Raw genomic sequence first — 26,428 nt, forward strand, 5'->3', positions numbered from 1 at the left:
TCCAACTCCACTGAGAAAGGCAGGAAAAAAAATATTGTTCTTTAGCTCACTGTAGGGCAAATACACCACTCAAAGTGCTAACTACCTATGGCCACACTTGCATAATTTGGGTGGATAAACTAAGCCTGATGCCTCCTAGGTGCTGCCTGGGATTTAGACATCTGGGTGAAAAAAAAAAAAAAACCTGAACAGATCCTCACCAGAAATTTGAATGAAGTGTATAATTAAAGCTATTGATTTCTTTTCCCAGTCTACCACACAGAAAGGCAGAAAACTTTTATTTGCAACTGGAGATTGAAGTGCCTGTGAAGACTTGGGGTTGAAGAGTCTGGTTCAGGTAGAAGTGTAAAAACAATGGGACATCTCATCAAAAGAGGCTATTTTGCCACTTCACCTCTGAGATCTGGATAAAAACCTTAAAGTGATAATGCTTGGCAGGGCATCCTAGAAGTTCAATAACATAAGAGTTACTGCTAGAAATAGGCATGAATTCGAAGGGTTCTTTTCAGTATAGACACTCATCCTTTATCCCCCCCCCCCCCCCCAGTCTCTTCTCTCTGCTGTTTTCTCCTTTTCCCCAGTCTTAATTTGATCTTGGAAACAGGGAAGTACATGCCAAAAATTCTCTGAAAAAACCCAGAACCACTCAAGTGTGAGGCTTTGTGCTGGCACCTTTTTCAGTTCTGAACCAGAAGTCCCTTTTTGTATGCAAATAACCCTGCTGCAGCCACAGAAGTGAAGAAAGTGGAGAATCCAATCAGCTTTAGCAGTCCTGGAACAGATGGCAAATTCCTCTCCCAGAAGGTTGTAGTGATGGGCAAAGCTGGAACATCCTGTGGGGACAGGATCCATTATCAAGATAACATCTCCACTGTGAGAGGCAAGATGTAAATCAAGATGTTCTTGCAGCAGAAATGAAACAGGGTTGAAGAAGTTCACATTGTGAAGAAGTACAGTGCATTAAAAATTGTCTGCTCTGTTACATGGAAATCAGAGACACATGGAAGGGATTCAAAGACCACTTTAAAAGGGCAGATCTTTCCAATCCTGTGTTACTGAGTTGTCAGATGGGTGCCTTTTCTGAATTTCTATCATATTCCCATTTAGGGAAGGGCAGTTTTGGTTAGTAAGAGAAAGTTTATCATGGCTTTGGCTTAGTGAACTTAATTAAAAACAGCCAACAGAATTTGATCTCAGCAGCAAAGCAGCAGAAAGAAAATAATCCTTTAAATCTACAGAAAGACTTACAGTTGATTCAGGTTCTGGCTTCCAAATTTCACTCTCTGGGATTTTCCTCATAGCAAACAGTACCTGATAAGAATAACATTTTATAGTAAGTACCTCTAAAAAGGAAAAAGGGCCAACTTTTTTTTTTTTTTTTTTTTTTTGTGGCATTTTGAAGATAACAATTAAGCATATAAATCTCTCTGTATTCAAATTCTAAAGAAAATTTGACCTTTTTACAACTTTTCTGAGGTCAGATATTTAGTAAGATACTCATCCTAGTGGAAAGAAGAAATAGTAACAGAAAAATCTCTCTGTGCTTAGTTAGTCCATGTGAGATACCAGAATGTGAACAGTCCCATGAGAACAGAATAATATGAATACAGCTAGGAGTTAAGTATACACTCATGGTAAAGTGAGGTGTGAATAAACTACCTACTGCATGGGCAACCTATATAGCCAGGAGTAGCTTGGTTTGTAAACTTTACTACAATATAGGAAGAGGAACAGAACCCAATGAGTGGTGACAGATCATTGCTTTCAGCCAGAGAAAAGGAAGACTAAAAAGGACACCTTCATAATAGAAAAGTAACCCTTTAAAGTATCAAAGACACCAGAGATAAGTAGGATGGCAAAGATTATCTGAAATAACAGTCATGAAAGACAGGAAGCTTAACTTCTATGCTAAAATAAAATTGAAGTGGTGACACTAATGTTCTTATTCCAGGTATTTCTAGATTTAACAAGATTTGCCATCTTCTGTGATGGACTTTTACCCTAAACAAGATTCAGGGGCCGTCAACTTTTCAGTACAGGAGAGTGAGAAACACCCTTGCACTGAATTTTAAACAGTATTTTGTTTTCATTTCACAAGTGAATGAGGAAAGGAATACATCAATATTTTTTACCAGTCAGGTTCACTTGCCAGCTTCTCTGCTGAGGCATACAGAGCTTTTGCTATAATGCCTTTTTATTACAGAGGTCATGCAACACTACCTCTGGAGGATTTCAGAAACAGGTTAGGTATAACCTTCATAATTGAGACAGTTAAGGAACAGTTGATCCCTGGTTTTTGGGGCAGGGCTATGGACAAGATGAACTCTCCAGATCCCTTCCAGGCCAAATTCTGTTCTATGACTGTAGGTTTTAGCCACAAAATTTTCTTCACTTCATAAAAGAGAAATGAAATTTCTTTTACTGCTCCATAAATTGTAACATCCCAGAAAGTATCTGAGGTACTTGCATTTTCTCAGAAGCAAAATATTTACATCCTTGTTTAATGATTTCATGTAGGGCTGTACTGATGGTACATCACTGTGTCAGTGGTATTGTTGGAAACAGTTTAAGACTGGCTTGGTCTGCAGAGCTGCAGAACTGAGCTGTTCTTAGTGAGGCCAACAGCCATGATTTTTAGTGCAACGACTTAACAAAACACCTTTTTGGGGGATAAATTGACCAGGTGAAATTTGGAATTTCTTTAACAGAAGAAAGGATTTCATCACTGGAAACAGAGAAGAGTTTGATCCAGTGGCCAGAGCCTTTCCTAAGCATTCCACATGTAAGTCCAAAACCATCCTCCTCTTTGACATCTATCCCCTCTGCAGGGATTTGCTTCGAGATTTCAGAACACCTGAAGCTGTCAACGCTTAATTCCCAATTTCACCTCCAACCAAAAGATCTTTCACTTTCCACAGGACATATGACAGTTCCCCCCTGTTTTAGGCTGTACCTCTCTGGCTGCTCTTTCTCCAGCCTGCACAGCTCCCTCCATGTACCCACTCCACTCTGTGGCCGTCTCAGTGCCAGCAAAATAGATCCTGCCAACGGGCTGACGAATAATCCTGGAGGGGGACAAGCAGTAAAACACATCAGCTGTATCAGGAAAAAGAACCAAAATCTTTGGGTTAATATTAGAATAAAAGTATCATCAATAGCACCAAGCAATTAAAGATAATAACTTTGGGTGGCCTGAGCTGGAGGAGGAGCCTGCGTTGCATTTTCTTTTTTCTAGTAAACATACCAGCATTCATACACTCTAAATATTTACACTGCACATTTTGCAATGCTGTTTCTGGTTGTGAATCTAGTGCTCGCAGGTGTGAAGGACAATTAGCTTGAGATGAGGCTTATTCCATCTCATTATTTCAGACAGTGTCATAAATACTAATGCTACGCATTACTGGTACAGTGTAGCATTCTGAAGTACATCCTTCCCACATCTAAAGTAACAAAAAAAAAAGGTTAAAAAAAAGATTTTTTTTAACCCTTTTTTTGCCAGAATTTGCAACAATTATGATTTAAATTACTTTAAAGAACTAAGGTCTTCATATCTTTTCAGTACAACTGTTTTATTGCCCTAAATTCTAATTAACTGTGGAAACCCATACTTCAAAAGTAGGGTCACACCACCATCACATCACATTTCCAACCAGCAAGCCTTTCTCTTTTTTGTAAATTAATGCAAAAACTTATGTTAGAAAGGACTGTATACAATGTCACACTGATTACTATATTAAGCCTTAGTTTCTAAAAGGAAAGGAACAGCCCAAAGAAAACACATTTTACTGTCAGTATTGGCAGGAATTAACTCTCTGCTAGTATTCATTAAAAAAACAAAAATGAAAACAAAAAACACAAAAAAAAACACCAACAACAAACAAAAAAAAAACCCCAAACAACAGCTAAAGATGTGACAGAAATGGTAACACCAAACTCAGTACCCAGTTTAGTAAACAGACTGTGAAAACTTTCCAACTCCTTTTCCAAGAACTTAGCTGCATTCACCATGTAACAAATTGAATTAAACCCCCTGATTGATAATACACTCATCCATCATAAAGCCCAACTGAGACAAGTAGAAGGTTATAATATTTCTAAAATATTCCCCAGCGATCCTAAAGGTCTAAAGTGAACAGTGACAGATTTATGACCCTTTCTGAGGATATTTATTAACTTGGTTTTATCTTACTACTTCGAAGCCCACTATAAATAGGCACTGTACCTTCCATACTGAGTCATTATGCCTGGTGGGAAGTAGGCTGTGTAGCAGCCCCCAGAATACTGTTCTTCACACCAGTTCTTCTCTTCGTAATGCACTGGCTGTAAAACAGAGATTAATTCACTCAAGGAAAAGACACAGTCCCGAGGAAGATGATAAAAGAACTGAGGAGCTAGAAGAGAAGAATAGCTTATGATTCATTGCATGTCTTCATCTCACAAAACAAGAACATTCAAGAAGTCTCTTAATGCAGCATGAATCCGACACAATAAGCCTTAATTTTAGACACTGCTACCTATTTAAAAAAAAAAAAAAAACAAAAAAAACCCCCACGCTAATCTGGCCAGTGTAGAACATAATCTTCTTAATCTATCATTGTCAATTTATGCTTTGAGCACAAATTTATGACGTGAGACATGTAAAGAAAAATTAACTCCTAGTGTACACCTGTATGATGCTTGTAATAAGTAGATGAGACACAAGTATATACTGTTAAAATGCAAAGTTTAGCACTTGAGTGGTTCTGCAATCACATTGGGTTTAAAATCATGTAATCTCATGATTGGTGTCCATATCTTTTAACTCAGGTAAAATTATGTGATCAGTAGGCATTGATCACATAAACTAAGTGTGAGATGACACAAATTCCAAGTTATTTACCATTACAGGGAAGAGACAGCCAGGGAAAGGCAAAAAGAAAAACATAGGTAGCAATGGACCTTAGAAGCCAGGCAGGGAGAAGAAACATTATGGTCAACAGACTGAGAGGGAAAGGCAAGCCTGTCACACCTGAGAATGGCTGAGATATACAGTGGCAAGCACAGCAAAAGCCACCCATGAGGAACAAATCTGCCATTTAACTCACTGTCAAGCACAACCCAAGACTTGCCAGAACCTTCTTCCCATTCCTCTAGAGGGTGCAGCAAGTGCTTCAACAAAAGGCACCTTTCCCAAGACATCAGTGCTGGAGCTCTGCTGCATTCCAAGTTTGATTCTGCCCTTCCCCACCTCAAGAAGCTGGACAAGGGATGCTGGGGTTTAGATTTTGTGCTTACATGTAAAGCCTCCTCTGACCCCAGAACCTTTGCATAGAGCTCACACAGCCTCATCTTCCTGCAAGAGAAAAGCAACAGAAGAATTCTGGGTAAGGAAAGAGAAAAGAAATCACCTCTATTATGTCCATGTTTCAAGAGAACAAGCATTAGTATCTGCTTGAACTTGAGGTTCCAGCTTTTTGGGATCTACCCTAATTGCTCAGCCTCTGGACCACTAGAAATAACTCACTCAAACTCCCGTGCTGCACAAGTGTTAGTTTTACCAGCACAAATGCGAGATTACCCTTAAGGTACCACTAGTCACCCACATTCATATATTATCCAAAGGTTTTCTAGGCTGTCAGGAAATGAAAGCACTAATATGGTTTATTCCTACAAAGATGCAAGTAACTGATAGCCCAAGGCTCTCAGGGAACAAGTACTATATTTCTATATGTCAAAAAAAAAATTCTTCCTCTTTTAGGTTGTGAGTTTATAAATGCATGAATATATTTCAGTCTGAAGCAACCCACAAGTACAAGTAAGTTTGTTCCTAGAAGCTTTTGTGTTTTACTCATTGCTGTAAGCTGTACTGCACCAATTCCCTAACACAAGAAGATCAAGATGAAATAATAATGATAAATAATTATGAAAAAAACCCACACAAACACAGTACTGAAAAGACATTTGTTTCTGGAAGCAAACTGTGTGTTCCAAGAGAAAAAGCCATGCTGAACACAGAAATACAACAGTCCCAGCTGTAACTGCATGGGCTACACATGTAGCTCTATAAGCATGTGAGGGAAAATGTGTGCCCATACTTCTTCAGGAAGCAAGCCAGCTATACAGGAGCCCAGCTACACCCATGAGCAGCTGAACTTCCAGAATGCTACAGAAAGGTGATGAGGAATAATAAAAAAAAGCAGCTTCTGCACCTCCCAGCACCGTGACAGGGATGAGAAGGACCCTTCTCGATCTGTCTGTGCCATGCTCTTTTTCCATACCCAAGGTCCCTTCCAGCCCCTAACATTCTGTGATTCTGTGACTTGCAGACTCTTCAGGGAGCCTGGAAATGACATCCCAAGTTCAGATTATTATATACAGTCAACTGTAGGGCTCTAAGAAGGTCCAAGTTCATTGCTGTTTGCAAATACAGATAGACTTTAAGGTAGCTGTGCAAAAAGAAAATATTAAGCCTCAGGTCAAAGGCATCTTCTAACTATTAAAAAATTTCAACCTTGGAAGGAATTATTCATCATATGAATAATAATTCATATGACTATTTTTTTATGCATAATAAGGGAACATTTGATAGGAAAAAAACCAAACACAACAATGGAGTTTCTAAAGGATTGAATAATACCAAAAGTAATTTATCACTGAGGACATCTCCCCCCAAAAAAGAGCAACACTTGCAGATGGGCTGGTCTCTCTGCAATATCTGCACTTCATGTCCTAGAATTTATATACTTATTTATAGATTTATTGCTAATGCTAGCATGGAACATATGGAATATATAGTGAGTAAAATCCTTATTTCTTGGCTTTGGACTTAGCTGTGAAGTTGCCACCAGCACTAAAAAAGAGGAATGTTAAGCATGAAGCTGCCTAGGTAGGGTCCTGTTGAGAGTTTTCCTGTGCCTGATGTGGAAGTGGTGCACATGCAGATGGATACTCAGCTCTTCACCCTGGTCTCTTTTTCCAAGGCAGTGTGTGACACCTCACACATGATTTGTTGCACAGGTGTGAAAGACAGAGCACAATCTAATCCCTATAATTACTATTTTGGCACCTGGCCTCAGAAGACCATCTGCAAGGCAGCAATTTTACTCCCTCCAGTCTGGCTTAGGCTATAGAATGGTGTCCATTCCCTCCCTTCACTGCTGTTCCCAGCCATGATTTAGGATAGCTGCCACAGACTCTATATCCTACTCTTCATAACCAAGGATGACTGAAAACCTTAACCAGTCTTCAACATGGTAAAGGCAGACCCCTGGTTGTGTAAGAGAGGGTGATCAGGCATTGGAATGGGGTGCCCAGAGAGGTGGTGGATTCTCCATCCCTGGAGGTTTTTAAGAAGAGACTGGATGTGGCACTCAGTGCCATGGTCTGGCAATCACAGTGGTAGTGGATTAAGGGTTGGACTTGATGATCTCAGAGGTCCTTTCCAACCCAGATGATTCTGTGATTCTGTAATAGGCAATCACAGCATCTCAGAATGCCACATCCTCCACAGGGTGCCACATCTCTTCTTAGAAGAGACCTCTCCCTGCAAACACCATAGCCCCGATCTGAACAACAAACTGGATGCACCCTGAGCATACACTGCTAGAAGGTCCAGGTTTATGTTCTGCCTTCTTCTGGAAGGAGAATGTTCTGCCTCCCAGTTTCCACTGAAAGGAGACTTGTGCTCATGTGCAGGAGAGGAGCTGCAATGCAGCCTGGCAGGTTCCTGCCTCAGCCAAGTGTGACCAGGATTTCAGGAGCCAGAAGCATCCCTGCACCATGGTACCACTCTCAGCTACCAACCCAAGTATACCTCATAACTACTTACAAAAGCAAAGTTGTTCCTAGACTATGGCTTGCTCCTGAAAGGACAAGAGTTCAAAATATTTTTGGACTCTATTTTGACTAAAAATATTTTTTAAAAATAATTTTTTTGTTCTTGCTTATAACTTCACCGTAGAGTGAAGTTGATTCAGATAATTGTGCTAATGTTTTTAACATCCAAGGGAAAGCAATGTTTCCTTCATCATGCCTTGCAAACAGCCAGGACAGCCCTTCAGTTCACAGAAAGAGGAGCCATTCTCAACTACTGCAAATGCTCAGCTGTACCTAGTGTATTGATACACAGGGTAACACACCATTTGGTCTTTATTATGGCTTCAAGTGCCAGACACACTGTATTTCAGGATACCTACACTGCTTTTATTGCCAATCCCCTGCTGGAGGTCTATTTCAAAGCCTGAGTGCTGAGAAAAAGGCTGCCTTGGCCCTTCATGTCAACATAAAAAAATGTTCTGAGGTACCAGGCTCACTAGAAAAGACTGGAACACTTACAGCCCCATTTAGACCCACTATCCACAGATTGCTAGAATACCTGCAATGCTCATCTGAGATGACTACATCTTCTCTAGTTAGACTAGCTATTACTGTATAATGTTTACTTGGACACAGCATTACTTGTGTCATGCTTTAAGAACAAATGTATTTTCTCTATGTCAAAATAAAGGTCTCCTCATATCCACACTCTCCATTTGCAGCTTTACTTCGATCAGGTACTGTGAAGCAGTGTGAAAAATTTATTACTCTGTAAATCCTATTTTAGTAGTAAACAGAAGAGAACTGCTGCTTGTTTTCAATAAGACTTCAAAAATGACCTTCACCTGTGCCTGAAGGGCATTCATTCCTATAACTGAGAGTGCAGAGCTGGAGGCAGCTTCTGACCTCTTCATGGTCTCACTCATAGCAACTACAGCAGGTTGCACAAGGTTGTACTAAGTTAGACACTGAAAGGCCTCTTCTTCAGGGTGATTAGAAAAAGAACAAAAAAATAAAATAAAACCAAGTACAGGGTCCAAACCTGCCTCTTCTGACAAGCTTTCAAAGCTCTCAGTGCTCTTGCAAGAAGCCAGAGAGGTAGCAGTGAAGAAGGGTGATGCTGGTCCTGAATGCTTTCCAGAGAGGGCAGCTTAGACAACTTTCATAGTCAGTAGCTTAGAGCAGTTCTTTTGCAAAAGTCATGTAAGCAGGACAGCCCTGCTGGAAAATGAAACCCAGGAGCTGAGAAAGTGCAAAGTGCAGGGGCTAGCTACCACATCTGCTTCCTGTTTGTGAAAATTCTGTGGGATCCTTATCCAAAAACAAGTAAGAGATCTTCCTTAAAGTGACATGTGCTTCTACTGTTCCAAAGTCACTTCCTTTAACTAAAGTTCCTTTAAATTAGGCTTTTTTTTTTGCCTTCTCTAGTAATTTATAATAGAAGTTTGACTCAGATTCCATGCAGATCTCCAGTGTTTGTACTCACCTTTCTTCTTTTGTGAGACCTGTCAGTCTTCTACACTTCCGAGCAAGAATGAAGCTGTAAAAAAAGGAAGAACACAAACAATCTTCTTCCAGTACATTACTACAATTCCTGCATTATTTAAATGCCAGTACCTTATGATGAGATGCTTCTGATTCAAAGTATTAGCTTTTGGGTCTCTATCCAAAATACTCATTTAACCTCCCTCCATAGTGATAAATTCTATGCCTGCTGCTTGCAGGACACACTGCAGAAAAAATTATTCTGAGTTTCAGGTTAGAATATTTGCATGAGCTGTTTCCCAGTGACCTTATATCTATACAGCAGTGCATGCAGTCATTTAACAAAAAGAGGTGAAGCCTGGGATTTAGCTGAAAGTTATTGCTAAATAAACTTGCTAAACTGATCACAGCCTCTGGCTGATTAATAAAACAGAACAAATCACAATTCTGGAAAACAAACTTTAATTTAAAGAACTGTAAGGTTTAAGGGAGGCAAAACATCTGGAGATAACTTTACATTTCTACAAATGCTTCCTTTTTTCTTTTCCTTCCTTTCCGCTTCTCCAGTTTTATATTTTGCCACACAGAAAATGAGAGAGAAGAAAAACAGGATTTCTTTTTTAATTGGCAATTTTAATTAGTAGAGAGAATTTTTTTGAAAGTTCACAGAACATATTCAACACACACTGAGAAACTCAACCCTATAAGTATTTTAAAGTATTTCCCTTCAAAAGTAACACATTTTCTGTTTCAATTGTTTCCTCTAATGCAAAATAAAAGGGCATTACCATTTTCTTTGTCTCTTACCCTATTATGGCAGGAAAGCTTCCATCAGGCTTAGTATCATCAAGTGTTAAACCAATTGCAGCATCCTCATCTTCAATGATCATGGTACCACAATAGCCTGGTAAGCATCAAGTGGAAAAGGAGTTAGGATCCATGTATCCAAACACAGGAATGAGATTCAAAGAACTTGTGAAATACTTAGAACATGACTGGAAAAAACCCTAAACACTCTGATCCAAATTCATCCTGCTTCTAGCAAGGCACTGGACTAGATGGCATCCAGAGGTCCCTCCCTCTATCATTCCCTGATTCTAATCTAGGCAGATACAAAAATAAAAGAAGAAAAAAAAAACAAAGCAATGGCCATCAATTGACAAAGATCAGTCCACAGTTCCCTTCCAGTGTAGTTTTCCTTTGGCTCAGAGACGTTCTACATCATCTCTAGAAGAGAAAATTCAGATCTGAAATTTTCTGACAATTAACAGTCCTTTTCAAGCTTCTCCAAAATCACAGGATCATAGAATGGTTTGGGTTGGAGGGGACCCCAAAGATCATTAAGATCCAACCCCCCTGCATGGGCAGGGACATCTCCCACTAGACCAGGCTGAACAAGGCCCCATCCAACCTGGCCCTGAACACCTCAAGGAAGGGGGCAAAACCAATCTCCCTAGGCAACTTATTTCAATATCTTACTACCCTCATGGTGAAGAACTTCTTCCTTATATCTAGCATAAGTCTACCCTCTTTCAGATTAAAACCATCGCTACCCTCTCTGGTGAAAAGCCCCTCCCCAGCTTTTCTATGGGCCCCCTTCAAGTACTCTAAGGCTGCTATAAGGGCTTCCTGGAGCCTTCTCTTCTCCAAGCTGAAAAGCCCCAACTCTCTCAGCCTGTCCTCATAGCAGAGGTATTCCAACCCTTTGGAGCATGGCCCTTCTCTAGACCCTGTCCAAGAGGTCTGTATCTTTCCTGCACTGGGGGCTCCAGAGCTGTACACAGTATTCCAGGTCAATAATAAGAATCAGTAAAGGAATCTCCTATTGTTGAATTCATGATAGAAAAATTACTTGTTCTGCAACCCAGTTAGCAAGGTAATTATGAACTGCACAGAGAGAGGAATGCTCTCAGATACTGACAATATGCAAGTGCCTCCAGCACAAATGTTTCTGTGTTTGACATTTATGTCAGACATAGAAGATATCAGTACATTGTTTTGAAAACACAATTCTTCTTAAAATAAGATTTTGAAGGGAATTAATTGTTCTTAAAAGAAAGAAAGCAGTATTAGCAAAGCAAAAGGTTCTACCGTGAAACAGGAGTCACTTCTTGCCAGGCAACCCCAAACCTAATAGCCAGAATATGCCCGTATCCAGAACTCTTGAAGTCTTTTGCAGATGACATTTGTCATGTTCTAATGCATAATGCATTCCATTTGTTCTGTCTCCACCACAAATCACTTGTAACTTAAGATTATAGTACAAGAGATGCATGTCACACCCAGGGGCCACTGAAGAAAAAGGAGAGGATAACAAAGAACAACCAAGGCAATAAGCAACAGACATAAGTTCTCCCTTCACTCCTACCTCATCCTTTTTATTCTCCCATCCAATCTCATTTTCCAAGCGATATCTAAAGTGAAGTATCTCTCAAACAGGGAAAGGAAAATATGGCATAGAAGTGGATGAGATCCAGCATCCTCTAAACACAAAATATGCTCCATTACATGTACCTCCTTCCCTCTCTCACTGCTATTCCTTTCAATTAAAACATAATACCCTTCTTTCTCCAGAAAGTTTCCTTATAGTACACAATGCACTTGATGACTGAGCCCATGGGGATTCGGTTGATGAGCTGGTTTCTCATTGGTGGCAAAGGTGGGTTGAAATGAATCTTCAAACAAAGGACTGGAGGAATGGCACTGATCACATATTTGCCCTGGAAAAGAAATTACACATAAGCCAAATACATTCTCCACTACTTCATCTGAAGTATATTGCTCTAATGGAATGACATTATTGGAATGACATGCTCTAATGGAATGACATTCTATATTGGAAGACAACTGGGGAGGCTGCAGGGTGTACCTTCTGAAGCAACTTTGGCAAAATTGAAACATCACAAAATCCTGGTTGTTAAACAACAAACAAGCATTATATTAACAGTCCAATGATGGGCAGCTGCTCTTTTTTTAAAAAGCCAGTGGAAAGATTTTCTATGCTAGAAGAGTCCATCAGTCTACCTTCCAAATGGACTCATCTGTTACAACTTGGAAGCAAGGCCTGAAATGTTTCCCAGAGAAAGTTTATTACTAAGCTACATTTTGGTATTTGCCTTACAACTATCCATTAATTTGGAAGGTAACTGACTACTAGAGGAGATGCTAGTGTAGGAAGAATTTGAATACACTTTGCTTTTCAGGCATCACTTCAAGGCTTTGCCATTGCTATTCCTTGGGGACAATGAGGAAGTGTGATTTGCTGTCACTTAAATCTCTGCTACATTTTGTACAGGATTTTGGAGAAATCAAAAAGTAGAAGATACAGGCTTTTTAGACATCCCAGCACAAACAGCTGTTTAAATGTTAGAGGTTTCATTACCTCATATAATTCATGATCTAAGGTTTCTACTATGGCATTTTCACCCGACTGGTCGATGCGCACAACTGGCTTCCTCAGCTTCACCCGGCCTCCCAGGCGCTCTGTTATTTTCTCACTGATCTGGCCAGAGCCCCCAATAAACTTCCTCTCCTGAAACATGGGAAACAACAGAGAAATAACTACTCAGCAAAGCAGAATCAGCAGAGTGATTCATGTATCAAAACAAACATTTTGCTAGGCATTCAGACCAGATCTTCTTCTGTTGTAATCTTTTTTAAGAAGTTCAGCAGCCTCACTTGGAAAATATATTCACATTTCTTTCTCTTTCAGTGAACTCCTCAAACATTTGCTTTATTTGACCACCAGCCAAGACTATAAGTATCAGTAACCTCATGAGAAAATCTCTTCTCATGTGGTCTCCAAATGGATACCACAGACCAATGTGAATCTGCAAGACTTCTGAAAAGTGCTTAAACTTTTAAACCTTTCTCTGTGTTCACTCTTATACTCGCAGAGGTCTGTGCATCAGAAATCAGAGCCCTGATCCTCATAATAAATAACATGGTATAAAGAAATGATGCAACTCACACCAAAAACACATCCTGCAGTATGTAATCAAACCTAATTTAAAATCCAATCACCTCTAACGTAACACAGCATTCAAATATTATTTTATGCAATGTATTTAGTTAAATCCCGTATAATTATTTCTTATCAATGCATATTCATGCATTTTAACATTTTTATGTATTCCTTGTATTTTTAGTTATTACATAATTTGCATTTCTAAAGTATAATTATTTTAATATGATTAGTAAAATTTGCATTGCTCAAGTGTAAGGCCATTAACAGTCTCTACTTAGGTGAAGCCCAAATATACCAGATTTCAAACATTTCAGAGCGGGACCGTTTTTAGGGAGGGGCGTTCATGTTATTCAGACTGATTTTAAAATCTTAACAGTTTCAATCGTGGGAGGTAGTGTGTTTAGGAACCCAGTTCTGGGATAGATTTTCCATTTTAATTCAGAGCACTATGCACACTTGTGCGTAGTCATTGTCATCACCTCCAAGTGCTTCTGAAGTGGTTTGGCTTAATTGCTTCAGTCTCGGGACAGAAATAAACATAAGTAATGCTTTCTTTTATAAAGTAGAAAAGCAAAGTATGCGTTCTAACCAGAGTCTGAACAGAAGACCAAGTCAGGAACTGATACAAATCTACTGATTCCTGGGCCAACACAGGGAATAGCCTTCAACACAAGTTTTGCAAGATCCTGGCTAGTGTGTAAGTGAATACAACTTCTTATTAATGTGCTACTGGCTGAAAATGATGGATATCTTATATATATATATCTTAAATAAACAAGCAAAAGACTGAGGTTCTGTCAGGAGCTACAGAAGGTGAGGGCTGACTGTACCTGCCCTCCATTGGTTGTTGCAAATATCCTTGCTGTCCCTCCACACTGCTTCACATACCACAAAAACCAAAGGGCAGAGACCTCGTGGGGTTCAGAAGTGACATCCACATTCACAAACAAAGTTGCAAAACTCTTGGCAGCACTGCAATGGAGATAAGAGTTAATTTAAAAACTGAAGAAAGGTGACAACCTTGTTCTATTGTAGAGATGGTCTTCTACATCCTCATCTTTCACTGAGGGCAAAGGATTACTTAACTTCAGTTGAAATAGAAAAAAATATCAACTCACTTTATGCAACATTTTTCAAGTAACCCTGCAAAAAATGTTCATGAAGCACTGCCATATTCCAGCAAAAGTGAGGATCCAGCAGGCATAAAAGCCAATGAAAGCTTATGTTGTGTTATGCTACTAATAGAAAGTTAGCTTGTCACCCTAGTCTTTGGATTAAGAAAAGCAATCCCTTCTGTCTTCACTGAACTTCAAAACCACTGTGTCCTGCCATGGTTCCTGGATTACATCCAAGATATGAAGCTCTGTTTGCACCTGCTGAACAGCTGTCTCTCAAGCACACAGCACAGAGATTATACAACACTTGTCATAAAAAAAGTCAGTGATCTTGTCTGAGCTAATTATCTAAGCTTTCTGGATTAGCCTGTATCCCCTCACTCCCTGTTCCTTTCCTGCACCAGGGAGGAACACAACAGCTGGAACACTACAAGGAAAGAAATGTATATAGGAAAATGTAAGTGAAGAGATAGCAAATACACATTCATGTGAAAGTCTGGCAAGGAAAGGTAAATGATTCTTTGGGTTGTCCAACTCAGTATCTTAAACTGCAGTCTGGTAGCCAGAGGTGACAAACACAGAAGTGGAAACATGGCCTGTGTCTGAAAACAGATCACTGCTTTCTGTCCTCCAGCTTTAGCAACAGCTCTACTGAAAATGACTGTGTACACCTGTACAAGACTTTGAGGTCCGCAGAGTTAATTAAGGCTCGGGGAAACATTATTCCTGTTAAAAGTAAATACTTCCTCTGCTCCCACTCTGAGGTGGAGTTTTAAAAGGACATGGTCAGTACCAGGAGATGCTCAGCTTAGCTACACTGTGATTTACAGGGACTGAGATTCTATAGGGTTTTTTATGTGCCAGGCTTCAGGCCACCCATAACTTAAAAAAACAGTCCACCTTTAGTTGCTTCTTTCTTTTTTCAGTCTTCAAAATTTGCAGAGGTAGGGAAGGGTAAGGGGGGGAAGAAGTGAAAAGTGTAAGTCAAAAATACTATTGCAAAGAGCTGCAGGTCTACACAGATAAAAGGAGTCTTCTGTCCTTTCTAAAAATGTGAAGTCCCACTGAAGTAAAAAGCCTGAGATACGTTTTCTGAAATACAGGTGCATTCTGGCTTCATTTTTAACAGCTAATATTAATCAGTTTTTGTCTGAATAAGCACATATGATAAAATATGATCAACTCCAAAAGACGCTTTGTCTAATTGGTGAATTAGCATATGCATTTATTAATATTTTATAAGTGGATGCTCTTAGTTTGTGGTTAAATTCTTCTAGTTTTTGCCACCTTCTCCCATTGTTTTTCAGCATTTCAGTTCCCCAGTTTCTGCTAGTATTCTGCCTTGAAATGGCAGAGTGATTTCAACAAAGAGTATTCAGGATACTTTCAGCATACAACTTTAGCCAAAAGCAAATCTGTACAGTCTGTTAGATGAGAGGAAATACAGAAGATTACCCTTCTGGACCATTACCTTCCAGCGTGGGAAGTTTTTGCAACATGTTACCTAAATCTTGAGCAAACTGGGCAAATCAAGTTGAGCTGCACATATAAAATGTGAAATGCACCTAGGAATTAAGATAGGCTGGCAGTTATGCCAACATTGAAGTAAAATGTCAGCTCTTATTTCATCAGAGCTTTAAAAAATATGACAGTAGTCACGTGAGCCATTTGATATCAAATGACTACTGGTGCATGGTATTTTGCTAACCTGGATAGCTCCTTCCTGAATCAGATGCTCAGATGGCCAGCAGAAATGCCAGCATACATTTCTACCTCGTTTTAATGAATGTGGACAGTGATTAAAACAAGAAGGACTTTCTATATGCTTTTGTGCAGTTGTTGCTCTTGTTAAAGCACATCAACCAAAAGATAAAATTTTTTCAACAGGAGTCCATTACAATGACCAGGGAGCTCTCTTGAGCACCTTCAGCCTGTCACAGGCTGAACCCTGTGGACAACAGTGTCAGATTGAGTGGATGCTAGAAGGCTTTTGCACCAAACTAATGCAGGCTCGTGCCACTGCTGTGTTGGGTGCTTAGGAATTCTGAAGAGGTTTTTGTAGAAATCAATCTGCTTTACAGTGAGGCAGAATTACTGTTTTGTTTTGGGTTTTTTTCTCCAGTGCAAAGAAAACAAATCAAACTGTTGCTGAATGGCAAATAAAGAAAAATTGCTTTGATGTATACATAAAAACACAAAGCCTTTTCAGTTTCCCTGGGTGGTATATAGTGCAGCAGTTAAACAATAGAATGATGGCTGTTAAAATGATTTACTGCTATTTCAGGACAAATATTTTCTTTTATAGTACTTTGGTAAAATCAGCTGGCCCAGCACGGAATAAATGTGTGCTGTTTCATTAAAAGTTTGATTCAAAAACCTGCTGTAGCTCCAGCATTTTTCTCTTAAAAGTTTAATACACAGTGCAAGAGAGGGAGAGTGCATGTAACAGATGAAGGTACTACCTATATGTCTTCAGAAGTAACCCTTCCCAGATACATTTTGCTTTTATCATATTTTGGTCTAAAACATTATGGACATATGATAGAACCTACTTTGTGTGCTGACAGGTGTTGTGGTCCTTTATTCCAATACTTTCTCACCCCACTTCTTAAAAAAGGTTATTCTAGTGGTAGCTATATCTGTCTGCAAAGCAGTAAGGCCTATAGGGAGCTCTAAGGTATATAAATATAAGCTATTATATTTCATATTAAAGATTTTCTTACTTTGTCCAGCAAATTTTATCTATTAAATCTTGCATAGTCATTTTGTCCCATTCCTCTGCATGTGGAGCCTTCCAGGGAGCTTCACTGGGAATCTAAGGGGATATAAGAAAACATTCAACAGCAAATGAATGGCTGGCTTAAAAAGATGACAAGAGCACAAAGAATTAAAAAAAAAAATACCTCATCTTTACATGTGATTCAGCCTGTAAATTCCTGGCAGGTAATGCAGTTGACAAAGGATGCTTTTAGGTTTTTATTTTTTATTTGTTTTAAGGTTGTTGTTTTCAAGTCTTGTAGCTCAGCCAATCAAAACCATACACTACTCTACTAGTAACAAACTAAAATGGTTGAGCTGAATTTGAGAGTTAAGAAGGGTGTACATTTGAAGTCTTCAGGCCTCTTAAAATATTACTTACCAATTCATCAGGCAAAGTGATGATAACCCACGCAAAAACAAAGGTATGACTGCAGTTTCAGTTGCCTGGCCTTCAGAAAATCTTGCCAGGATGCCACATAGAACATGTGCTCTGACCATCAGTGCACACCAAAATGCATAGCACGACACTGCTCTTGCCAGCAACAGATCTGGTCAAGCTAGAGCAGCCTGGCCTATTTGCATCCTAGTCCCATCTTCACACATGGAGACAAAGCTGAGCTGAGCTGATCAGCTGCAATTCCTCATCCCATACCTCCTTTCCCATTTCATCCATGGTCCTCCATAGGTTGTTGTAGTCGAGGTAGGCCAGCGGATTCCACATAGGAGGGAACGGACCTTTAAATGGGTAAGACTTACCCTATAAGATTAAAAAAAAAACAAAACAAAACCCATAACATTATTAAAATGGAAAACAATCATGGTTTCTATATGTGGGCACCTGCACCAAATGGTTAAGTGTTTACTGAAAGAAAGCACATGTTTAATCAATACACAGAAGAGCTTTCAACAGATCATGCCTGCATGGGTGCCCAGAACAAGAGGCAACAGTAACAAAATGAAACACAGGAACTTTTTCCACATACAAGGAAACACTTTTTCACTGTGAAGATGACCAAATACTGGCACAGGTTGCCCAGAGAGGTTGGGGACTCTACATCCTTGGAGATACTCATAAGCTGCCCGGACACAGTCCTGGGCAAGCAGCTCTAGGTGGCACTGCTAGAGCCAAGTGGAGTTTAGCAAGATGACCTCCAGAGGTTCAGCCCAAACTCAGCTGTAGTCCTGTTATTCTACATACATATTCTACATGTTAAGTGCAACTTAAAGTGTGATACATAGTTGAATTAAGTCAGTTGCATGCAGAAGTGATACTGCCTTGTACCTTCAAAGCTTTATATTGGGCACTTCTGGACAACAAAACTAATACGCAGCAGTAGAGTCACTAAGATCAGACTCCAAAAATGAGATGGAATAGCATTGCTCAAGATGAAATATTGGCTATTTATTACTGAAAAACAGAGACACACATTACCTTTTTTCTTTTCTCCTAAATGTTCATGAAAAAAAAGACTGAAGAACTCTGTATTGTATTTAGTGTTATGGAGTTTTTTCTTTCAAGAACCCAAAAAGCAGCTGTGATTAGCTTTATTTTACACTAGAATCATATCACAGAGACCTTCCTAGAAAAAAAAACTGATTTCAGTTAACCTAAAAATCCCCAGCTCTACAGAAAATGTAGCATTTACTAATTATGTCTCATTTGTCCAGCCCAATACCTCTGGCTATAAATTTGAGAGTGATAGTGTGGCCAATATGAATTCCTAATTACATAATTATAAATTTAATAATTAATATCTGCATCCCCACTATTAGATACTCATAAAGTCTAGCTAAATTAAGCATAAAGGAAGACAAGTAACAAGTAGAGCTATTTTATTTATGTGGTATTTCCCTGGCTGAGTATATGGATGGCAGCAAAACAGCATTAAAAATTCAAAACGAAATGCTCATTAGGACTATGTGGTTACTTATTTTTTCATCATACATTCTGGGCTCCATAACATTGATAAACAAGGGCCATATTGTGTGCCACAGCTGATTTTTCAAAGCTGATATTAAATTATGTATTTAAGTGGGCACTGCATCAGTGTGAATGTCAACTGGTAGAAGTACCAACTTTGACAGATATTTGATGCAGTGCCACACTAACACAATACTAAAAAAATACATCCATGCAGTTTTCAAAATAAATATTGCATTAAGATTTAATATTTAAAACCAGGTAACAACAACAGCAACACTGTGTCTTGTTGATGAGAAGTATCCAAAGACCACTTACTTGGAAAACCAGGCTTGATTTGATTTACCCTCTTCATAAATAATGTGAAAGTAGGGAGAATGAGCACATTATTCAAATCTGCAGGTGTTTGCAAGCACCAGAAGAGACAGCAAAAGGGCACAAAGGGATCCTGAAGACTCAAAACTTGGTCCAGAAAAACCAGAATGAGATATAACTTTGAAATATGCTGGCTATTAACTTTGAGGACTCTCAATTCAAAGTGAGAGACACTTAAAAAACACTTAAAAAGACAAAAACATCAAACCTATGGATAAGGGAAAACTAATTTACAAAAAAATCCCAACAGGTTAGAGAAAGTGAAGAAGAAACAGTTTTTTCACAAGTCGTTATATGGATGCAGGACTAACTGAAACCTTGTGAGAAATTCTAAAAAGAAAATCAGGAAGAAAAACTGTGGGAGGAAACGCATTAACTTTTGGGTACACAGACATATGAAGAAGTAGCTGCAAAACAACTATTTCATTTTGCAGTGCTTTTGAGGAGATATTATGGTTCATAAAGTGCCAAAACATCATTTTTTTAAAAAAATTTTAAATCAGAAGTTTTGTCATAACCACAGTAGATTCTCCAGTCACTTCATGAGCCAGAGGTACCATGGCTGAAAACTCAACACTTCCAATTTAAGAATGAGCATTGCAGCACATGCTAACAAAATCTCCAGAAAATTGAGTTATTTTTTGGTTTTGAGGGTTTTGTTTGGGTGGTTGAATTTTTTTTGTTTCAATCATCATGGAACAAAAGTGCATTTATACTAGTTTTGTGCTCAACCACATGAAAATATACTAAACTGGAATCAGGAAAGCAAATCCTCGTAGGTGGATGTGAACTCAGTGAGTCTGTTGTCCCAAAGTGGACACTTGGGTATTGTCATGGAAATCTCTTAATGTGAAATTAATTTGCACCGGGGCACATGTCCATACTCTGCTGTCAAAAAGCTATGAAAGAGCAGCAAAAGCCCTTAGACTTCCTTTCAGTCTGAGCTTCCAGACCTTCTTGTCCTAGCTAGTAACATCTGAACCATGTTGTTAATCACCTTTTAGCCTTTGGGGGAACATTAAAACTCCATAATTAAGTCCTGTGGCAGCAAGAGGTCAGTTTGATTGTGGTTTCTTCTGAACACTGGAGACACCCTTCACTAGTGTAAGCACCATGTAGGTATTCTGATGATAGAGCATATCAGTTTGGTTTTAAGTACCTAGCATTTCTCTAGATTTAGATTTATGAAACACTTACACTGCTGTGCTCAAGTAAACCAGGACAGCATCAGAATGGGTTATTCCAATTATTGATTTTGTGCTGAGCTTCCTGCTCTGCCAGAGGCAAGCCTGACCGAGTTATCCCCTGTGAGCTAACTCAAGTCTTATGAATTCCCTGTGGTGCTTCCTCATGCATGCATAGCTAAGAGACACACAAAACATATCTTTGTTTTAGTATTCTTCTATTTCACTGCATTTAAACTGCTGAAAGGAAAATCAGATACGTCTCTTGTGGCAGAAATCTGGAGTGACAAGTCTCATAAAGCACAAGAATAAACTTCAACCTGGAAAAATAAAAACAATCATAGGAGTGAGGGAGTCTCCTGTGAAAGTTACTTCCAAGAGCTCCTAAGACATTACACTTCAGGCTTGATCCTTATTTTTCAAACAGACAAAACTTCAGGAGCTGTCAAACCCAATTCTGTTTGAGAAGAAACTGCAAGACTAGGTTCTATGTAGAAACAAAAATAGCAGCACCAAAGAAGGACTACCCACATGCCTGATTAGTTTCCAACAAAATGAAGCACTTCAGCTCCTGATAAATTCCACTTTTGCAAAAACAACCACCTTAAAGATTTTTATGCAAAATATTCCCAGTCCTACTGCTGGGAATACCATTCTTCGTACCTCCAGGTGCTGAATAATCTCAAAAGGAAAATAAGACACAGATGAAAAGGGTGCCCCCATACATACAAAATATTTCCTTTCATTTTAATATTTAATAATAAATTTAATATTTCCTTTTAAAATATTTTCTACCCAAATCAGAGCAATATAAAGCCAGCAATACTAATCACCCGTTCAGATCTTCTGATCATTGATCATTTGACATATTTCAATACCAGCATTCTAATGCTCCAAAGTACTTCAAAGTACTTCTTACTTTTCTTCTTCTTTTCCTTTTTTTTTTTTTTTTTTAAGGGCTCAGTGATATTTAATACATGCACATATATTCCTTCAGAACTGTATCATGATGCCACTTGCAATGCTTCTGAAAGCCAAACACCAGCATAAGCAGCTGGGGGTCTACCTGCTAATGTATGGGTCACTTGCTGCTTACAAAGACAGCTGCTGCAGGAGGGGATAAATACACTAGAGAAGCTCAAACTATAGGGAGGAAATTCATGCAATCCAGCTGCCTCAGGAATAAACAAACAGGGAAATGTGAAATCCAGTGTTTGTCACAAATATTACAATTCCCAATAGATTTTCTCACCCATCTGTTTCACAGGGACCAATGTTTGGCTTACTTACACTGGACTCATGTAATCTAAATAGTACAGAAATAAACTTTCTGCATACACCAGATCTTGTTTCAGGTCAAAGGGAAAAAACAAACAGCATGGGAAGTGAATTTCAGCCCCAGCACTTGGGAGGGCATTGGGACTGGATGCCATCCATGAATTTCCTCCTGGGAGGAGGGTGAGAGTGAGTGAATGGCTGGCCAAGAAAGGACACACTCTGCCAGGAAACAACATCAGTTTTTCAATTCAGAGTGGGATTTTAGGAGCAAGTCTTCTGCTTTTGCAGACACAAGACAACTTCATGCTTCCCCAAAGGTTATGTGCCCAGGTAGTGCTTGAATGGGATGCAGTATTGTGAACTGAAGCCTCTGGTGCCAATGATCCATACATTTTTTTATAGCACAATATAAACATCTTAAAAATATAGCCAGCTTTCACTGGAAGGAACAAGTTGGTGTGGTGCAATCTGCATCACTGAATAAGCACTGATATTCCCTCAGCTAAATCATCTAAACCTTGAAGATTCTCACTTCACCAAGATGTCATTCTACCTGCTAATTCAGTTACATGGGCTTATAGGTACATAGTGCCCTCTGCTGATTCACAGCACTGTGCATCACACACACCTTAAAATCATAGTAACACTATTTATATAAAGCACAGAACTGGTAATATGCAAAGCTGTGAGAAAGAGAATGAAGAAACAGCACAGCATCACAGCAGGCTGTAACTCTGTACCTGCCTCAGATACTGATTTTCTCATCTGCTGCCCTATGGAAAACTATCCTTTTAGTTTGGTTTGGGGGGGGTGTTCTTTTTTGTGGCTTTTTTTAAATACATATCATCTATCACTATGTGTCAGTGGGACTAAGCCTCCCGTGTAGTCATACTTCTCCATAAAATAAGCTGAGAGAACTACAAGTGTTCTCCTTAGAAAACCATACACAGTGTCTGCTTCATTGAAGTTTCTTTCTTTGATAGATTATTCAGGAGCTCATATGCTCAGCTGGTTACTATACTGACAGATATCCTGAAGGAAAAAAAAAAAAAAAGATACAAAGACACAGCAGCACAAGAAAATCCTGGTAACTAATGGCAGAAAGCTACAATAATAAGACATGGTAAAATATCCTCCAAATATCTTTCAGTAACTAGTTTGGGATCATCAGCTTTGGATGCCAGAGTGTTTCGTGAAATCTGGTCAGTAAAAGTAATTCCATTTTAAGTACAGCATAGCCAGACATGTTGGTTTGAAACATGCATTCTGAAAGGAAAAGAGTTAATTTGGAACAATTTGTTTCTGCCATATTACAGAAATAAAGCTCATCTTCACTCTGCCACAAAATCAGTCCTACAATTGCTGGAATACTTGTCCTATCTGCAAAAGGCAGAATGAGAAAAACAACAACACTGGAGTAATTTAGAAAGGGAAATTGAGGATGTCTCCTGAATTTAAAGTGAATATAACTACTTGTTCCAATCAGCTGAGAAAAGAGGTAACCAACTCTCCTTTCTACTAGAAAGGGGTTTTCTGTTCTGGACACTAAAATATCTTTTAAAAAAGCATTCAGGTGTCTTATGAAGCACAGGTTTATAGTGGCCATGGTTCTAAATACTCCTTGAAAAAAAAAAGTCTGTAGCTTTCGAAACCTGAATTGAACCTGCCAACAAGGTGGATAAAATCAATAAAAAGCTTCTCAGTATTTCTAGAACTAGTCTTAAAAAAAAAAAAAAAAATCCCTCCCAAAAGGAGATGAATGGGCATAAATAAATTAAAACAAATTAAAAGAGGAGTTTCATTACAGAGAAAGCCATCAAATGAGCTCTGGCCATAGAAAATTTAACAAAGAACACAGTGCACACACATTCTCTCACAACTAAAACACTGTTTTGAAAAGAAAAAAGTGGACTCATTAGTTTTGTTTGAGATACATGTGTGAAACTTAGTATCCTCAGACAGCTGTTCCTATATGAAACACATTTCTCTAATTCTGATTTTCTGTAGACCTCAGTCAACTTCTCCAGGGAAACAAAAATCAGTTCTTACAATCAGATTCAATTGAAGCTGTTCCCTGAGCAGCCTAAATTAAATAAGCTAGGTGGAAACATAGCTGCTTTTCCTTATCTCCTAGGGAACCCTAGGGTCTGGAGGGGCTAAGACTGAGGAATTTTCTTTCCATTTGGATTTGATTAAGAAATGTATACTTTATTTCCAGTTTGCTCTTCTTCCTATTTTTATCCTGGTGGTACCATTAGGTCACAGCAACCCATCTTTCAGTCTTATTGATCAATAAACATCCCTTGCAAGACCTTGCTTTACAGGCCCCTTTGAAAGAGATCACTTCGCAGATTTGCTGTACATTATCTCCCTTCTTTCAGACTGCTATAATGCAAATATTACCCATCTCTTAATTAAAAACATACAATTACTAACTTCTTTCTTGTGATTACTGCCAGGTGGCTGGCACAAAAAGCAAAGATGCTCTTTTATTTGTAGGGCATGTCCAATGAGACCAAAAAAGAACAGCTTTTCCCACACTCCTGCCAATGCCTGCTCTTCATTCACAGAGTAGAAAATATCCCTTGTGGGCGTCTCAAAAATGCTTTCACCAGCCTCAGCCTATCCAGTCCTCAGACTCACTTTTGAGGCTACAAGAAAATATGATTAACAATATGGCACTTGCATCCTCATTTCAAGTAAAATGTTAAAATAACTAAGATCTGCATTCCAGTAATGACTCGTAAAACTGCCAAAGCCCTGTAGTAATTGAACCACTTTTTAACTTACTTGGCTTCCTTTTCAGTATAACAGATTACCAGCTTCTTAAGGATTCAGATGTATTCTTCTCAGTTCCCCAATTCTCACTTACAAATTGTCAGCAAAAAGTGGAAAAAGCAAAAGATGTGATGCCATTTGTCTCATTTAAATTGATGGCAACTGACAGTCTCACAAACTTTTCATTGTCTGACTGCACTCTAATTAAGATATACAAGGAAAAATGAAAGTGATTTAGTCAATCAAAAATCCATTTAAGTTGTTACACTGTATAATACAGACTATGCCAGGAGATACTGCTCTTAGATTTTCAGGGAAATGGGTTAAAATCTTAAATAAATCATATTGCTTAGATTCAGTGCATATGTCGCTCATATCACAGAGGAAACACCAATAAATTTTTTAACTTTAGATACCAGGAGTTACTTGCCCAGATGCTAATTAAATCCCAATACAACAGGACCATCACATTTTTTATTCACGAACAAGACCCAGCAAACTGCATTTTAATAAGCACAATAGTGTTGTAAAATTAATAACACCCAAGAGAAATGTAATTTTTTTTTTTCTGCAGATCTGTTGTGGATCAGTATACAACCCATCAAGATTAGTGCAGGTTTGTGGTCCTAGTTGAAAGCATTGTGTGTCTGAGAGTAAAAATTCACCTTCAGTAATGTGCTGCAGACCAGCTACACAACATCATTCTCCCCAGAGATGCCAATTGCTTATGAGAGGTGTGCTAAACTTAAAGAGGGCATGACATGCATTTGGCCAGCTCTAGCCAGTGCTGCTGGCAGATGAGCAGGCATGAGAAAACTCCATTCCTTCACAGGGAACTTAACTGAGTTAAGGAAGTAATCAGCAACTCACTGTCAAGAGCCTGTCCAATGAGTAGGGAGGGGATGCAACATGTCTCACCCCGCATTTTCACCTGAAATATACCCCTAGATACACACACATGCACCCCAGGGATGTGTGCAATGCCAAGCCTGCCTTTTGGTGTGAAAGGAACAACTAGCAGGACTGTTCCAGGTGAAATAAACTACCAAAATAGGCAGCTTCCTAAGCCAGGTGTTGGCACTATCCATAGTCTCCATTGAGACAATTCAGAGATTAATAGGATTAATCACCACTTTGTAGCAAGGAGACTGAAATCCAGGGAAATTCCAGGCAGGATCATGGACTTATCCCATAAAAAGTTCTGGTAGAAAAAACACATGGAAGAAATGACAAGGTGCAGGAATGACAGTTTTGGAGAACTACCACAGGCTTTTTACTTGATATTGAGAAATAATCTTTGATGGTCTAATGTGGCCAGTAAGAGGAGGCTTGTTGACAGCTGCCCTGCCAGGTTTTCATTCAGTCTCTCCATCAGTGAAAATGGGACCAGAGTGTGTTCAGTTGGCACCACAACTGGACAAAGAGTGGATCATGCTGACTGTATCTGAAGGAATCAAGTTCTAAAAAGATTAATTTGTCAAGCCAGTCACATGAAGAAATGTTTTTTTTCACAGATTGTGGGTAGCAGAGTAAACCAGTTCCACTGTTAGCTTATTCACCAAAGGAACCTGTGTGCCATTTGATAAATTTGTGTTTTAAAATGCAAGAAAGTTGCATGGCTGCTGGGACTGCACAAAAGCAAAGTGCAGTTTGAATTATCAAAGAAAATATGTGTATCATTGAACCTTCACAATAATGGACATACTTTCATATTTCAACTCTTTTTTTCCAGGGACTGTTATACGGCACAGGTAAAAATTTCTTCAAC

The 26,428-nt window shown here is 38.9% G+C and overlaps 1 protein-coding gene across 2 annotated transcripts in view; it reads right to left on the reverse strand.

The window, feature by feature from the left end:
• The window catches only part of LOC139799423 (amine oxidase [flavin-containing] B-like), a 53,201-nt gene that overhangs the window by 3,671 nt on the left and 23,102 nt on the right, over positions 1-26,428 (reverse strand). For both annotated transcript variants that reach the window (XM_071751453.1, XM_071751464.1), the window contains 12 exons: positions 17,777-17,881; positions 17,088-17,179; positions 14,080-14,221; positions 12,665-12,814; positions 11,843-12,002; positions 10,090-10,186; positions 9,284-9,337; positions 5,278-5,335; positions 4,226-4,323; positions 2,954-3,065; positions 1,249-1,311; positions 673-833 (listed from right to left, as the gene is read on the reverse strand). In XM_071751453.1, coding sequence (XP_071607554.1) covers positions 678-833; positions 1,249-1,311; positions 2,954-3,065; positions 4,226-4,323; positions 5,278-5,335; positions 9,284-9,337; positions 10,090-10,186; positions 11,843-12,002; positions 12,665-12,814; positions 14,080-14,221; positions 17,088-17,179; positions 17,777-17,881 — 1,287 coding nt within the window. In that variant the 3' untranslated portion in view covers positions 673-677. The remainder of the gene's footprint in view (positions 1-672; positions 834-1,248; positions 1,312-2,953; positions 3,066-4,225; positions 4,324-5,277; positions 5,336-9,283; positions 9,338-10,089; positions 10,187-11,842; positions 12,003-12,664; positions 12,815-14,079; positions 14,222-17,087; positions 17,180-17,776; positions 17,882-26,428) is intronic.

Source organism: Heliangelus exortis, chromosome 1, assembly GCF_036169615.1.
Source record: "Heliangelus exortis chromosome 1, bHelExo1.hap1, whole genome shotgun sequence".
NCBI lineage: Eukaryota > Metazoa > Chordata > Aves > Apodiformes > Trochilidae > Heliangelus > Heliangelus exortis.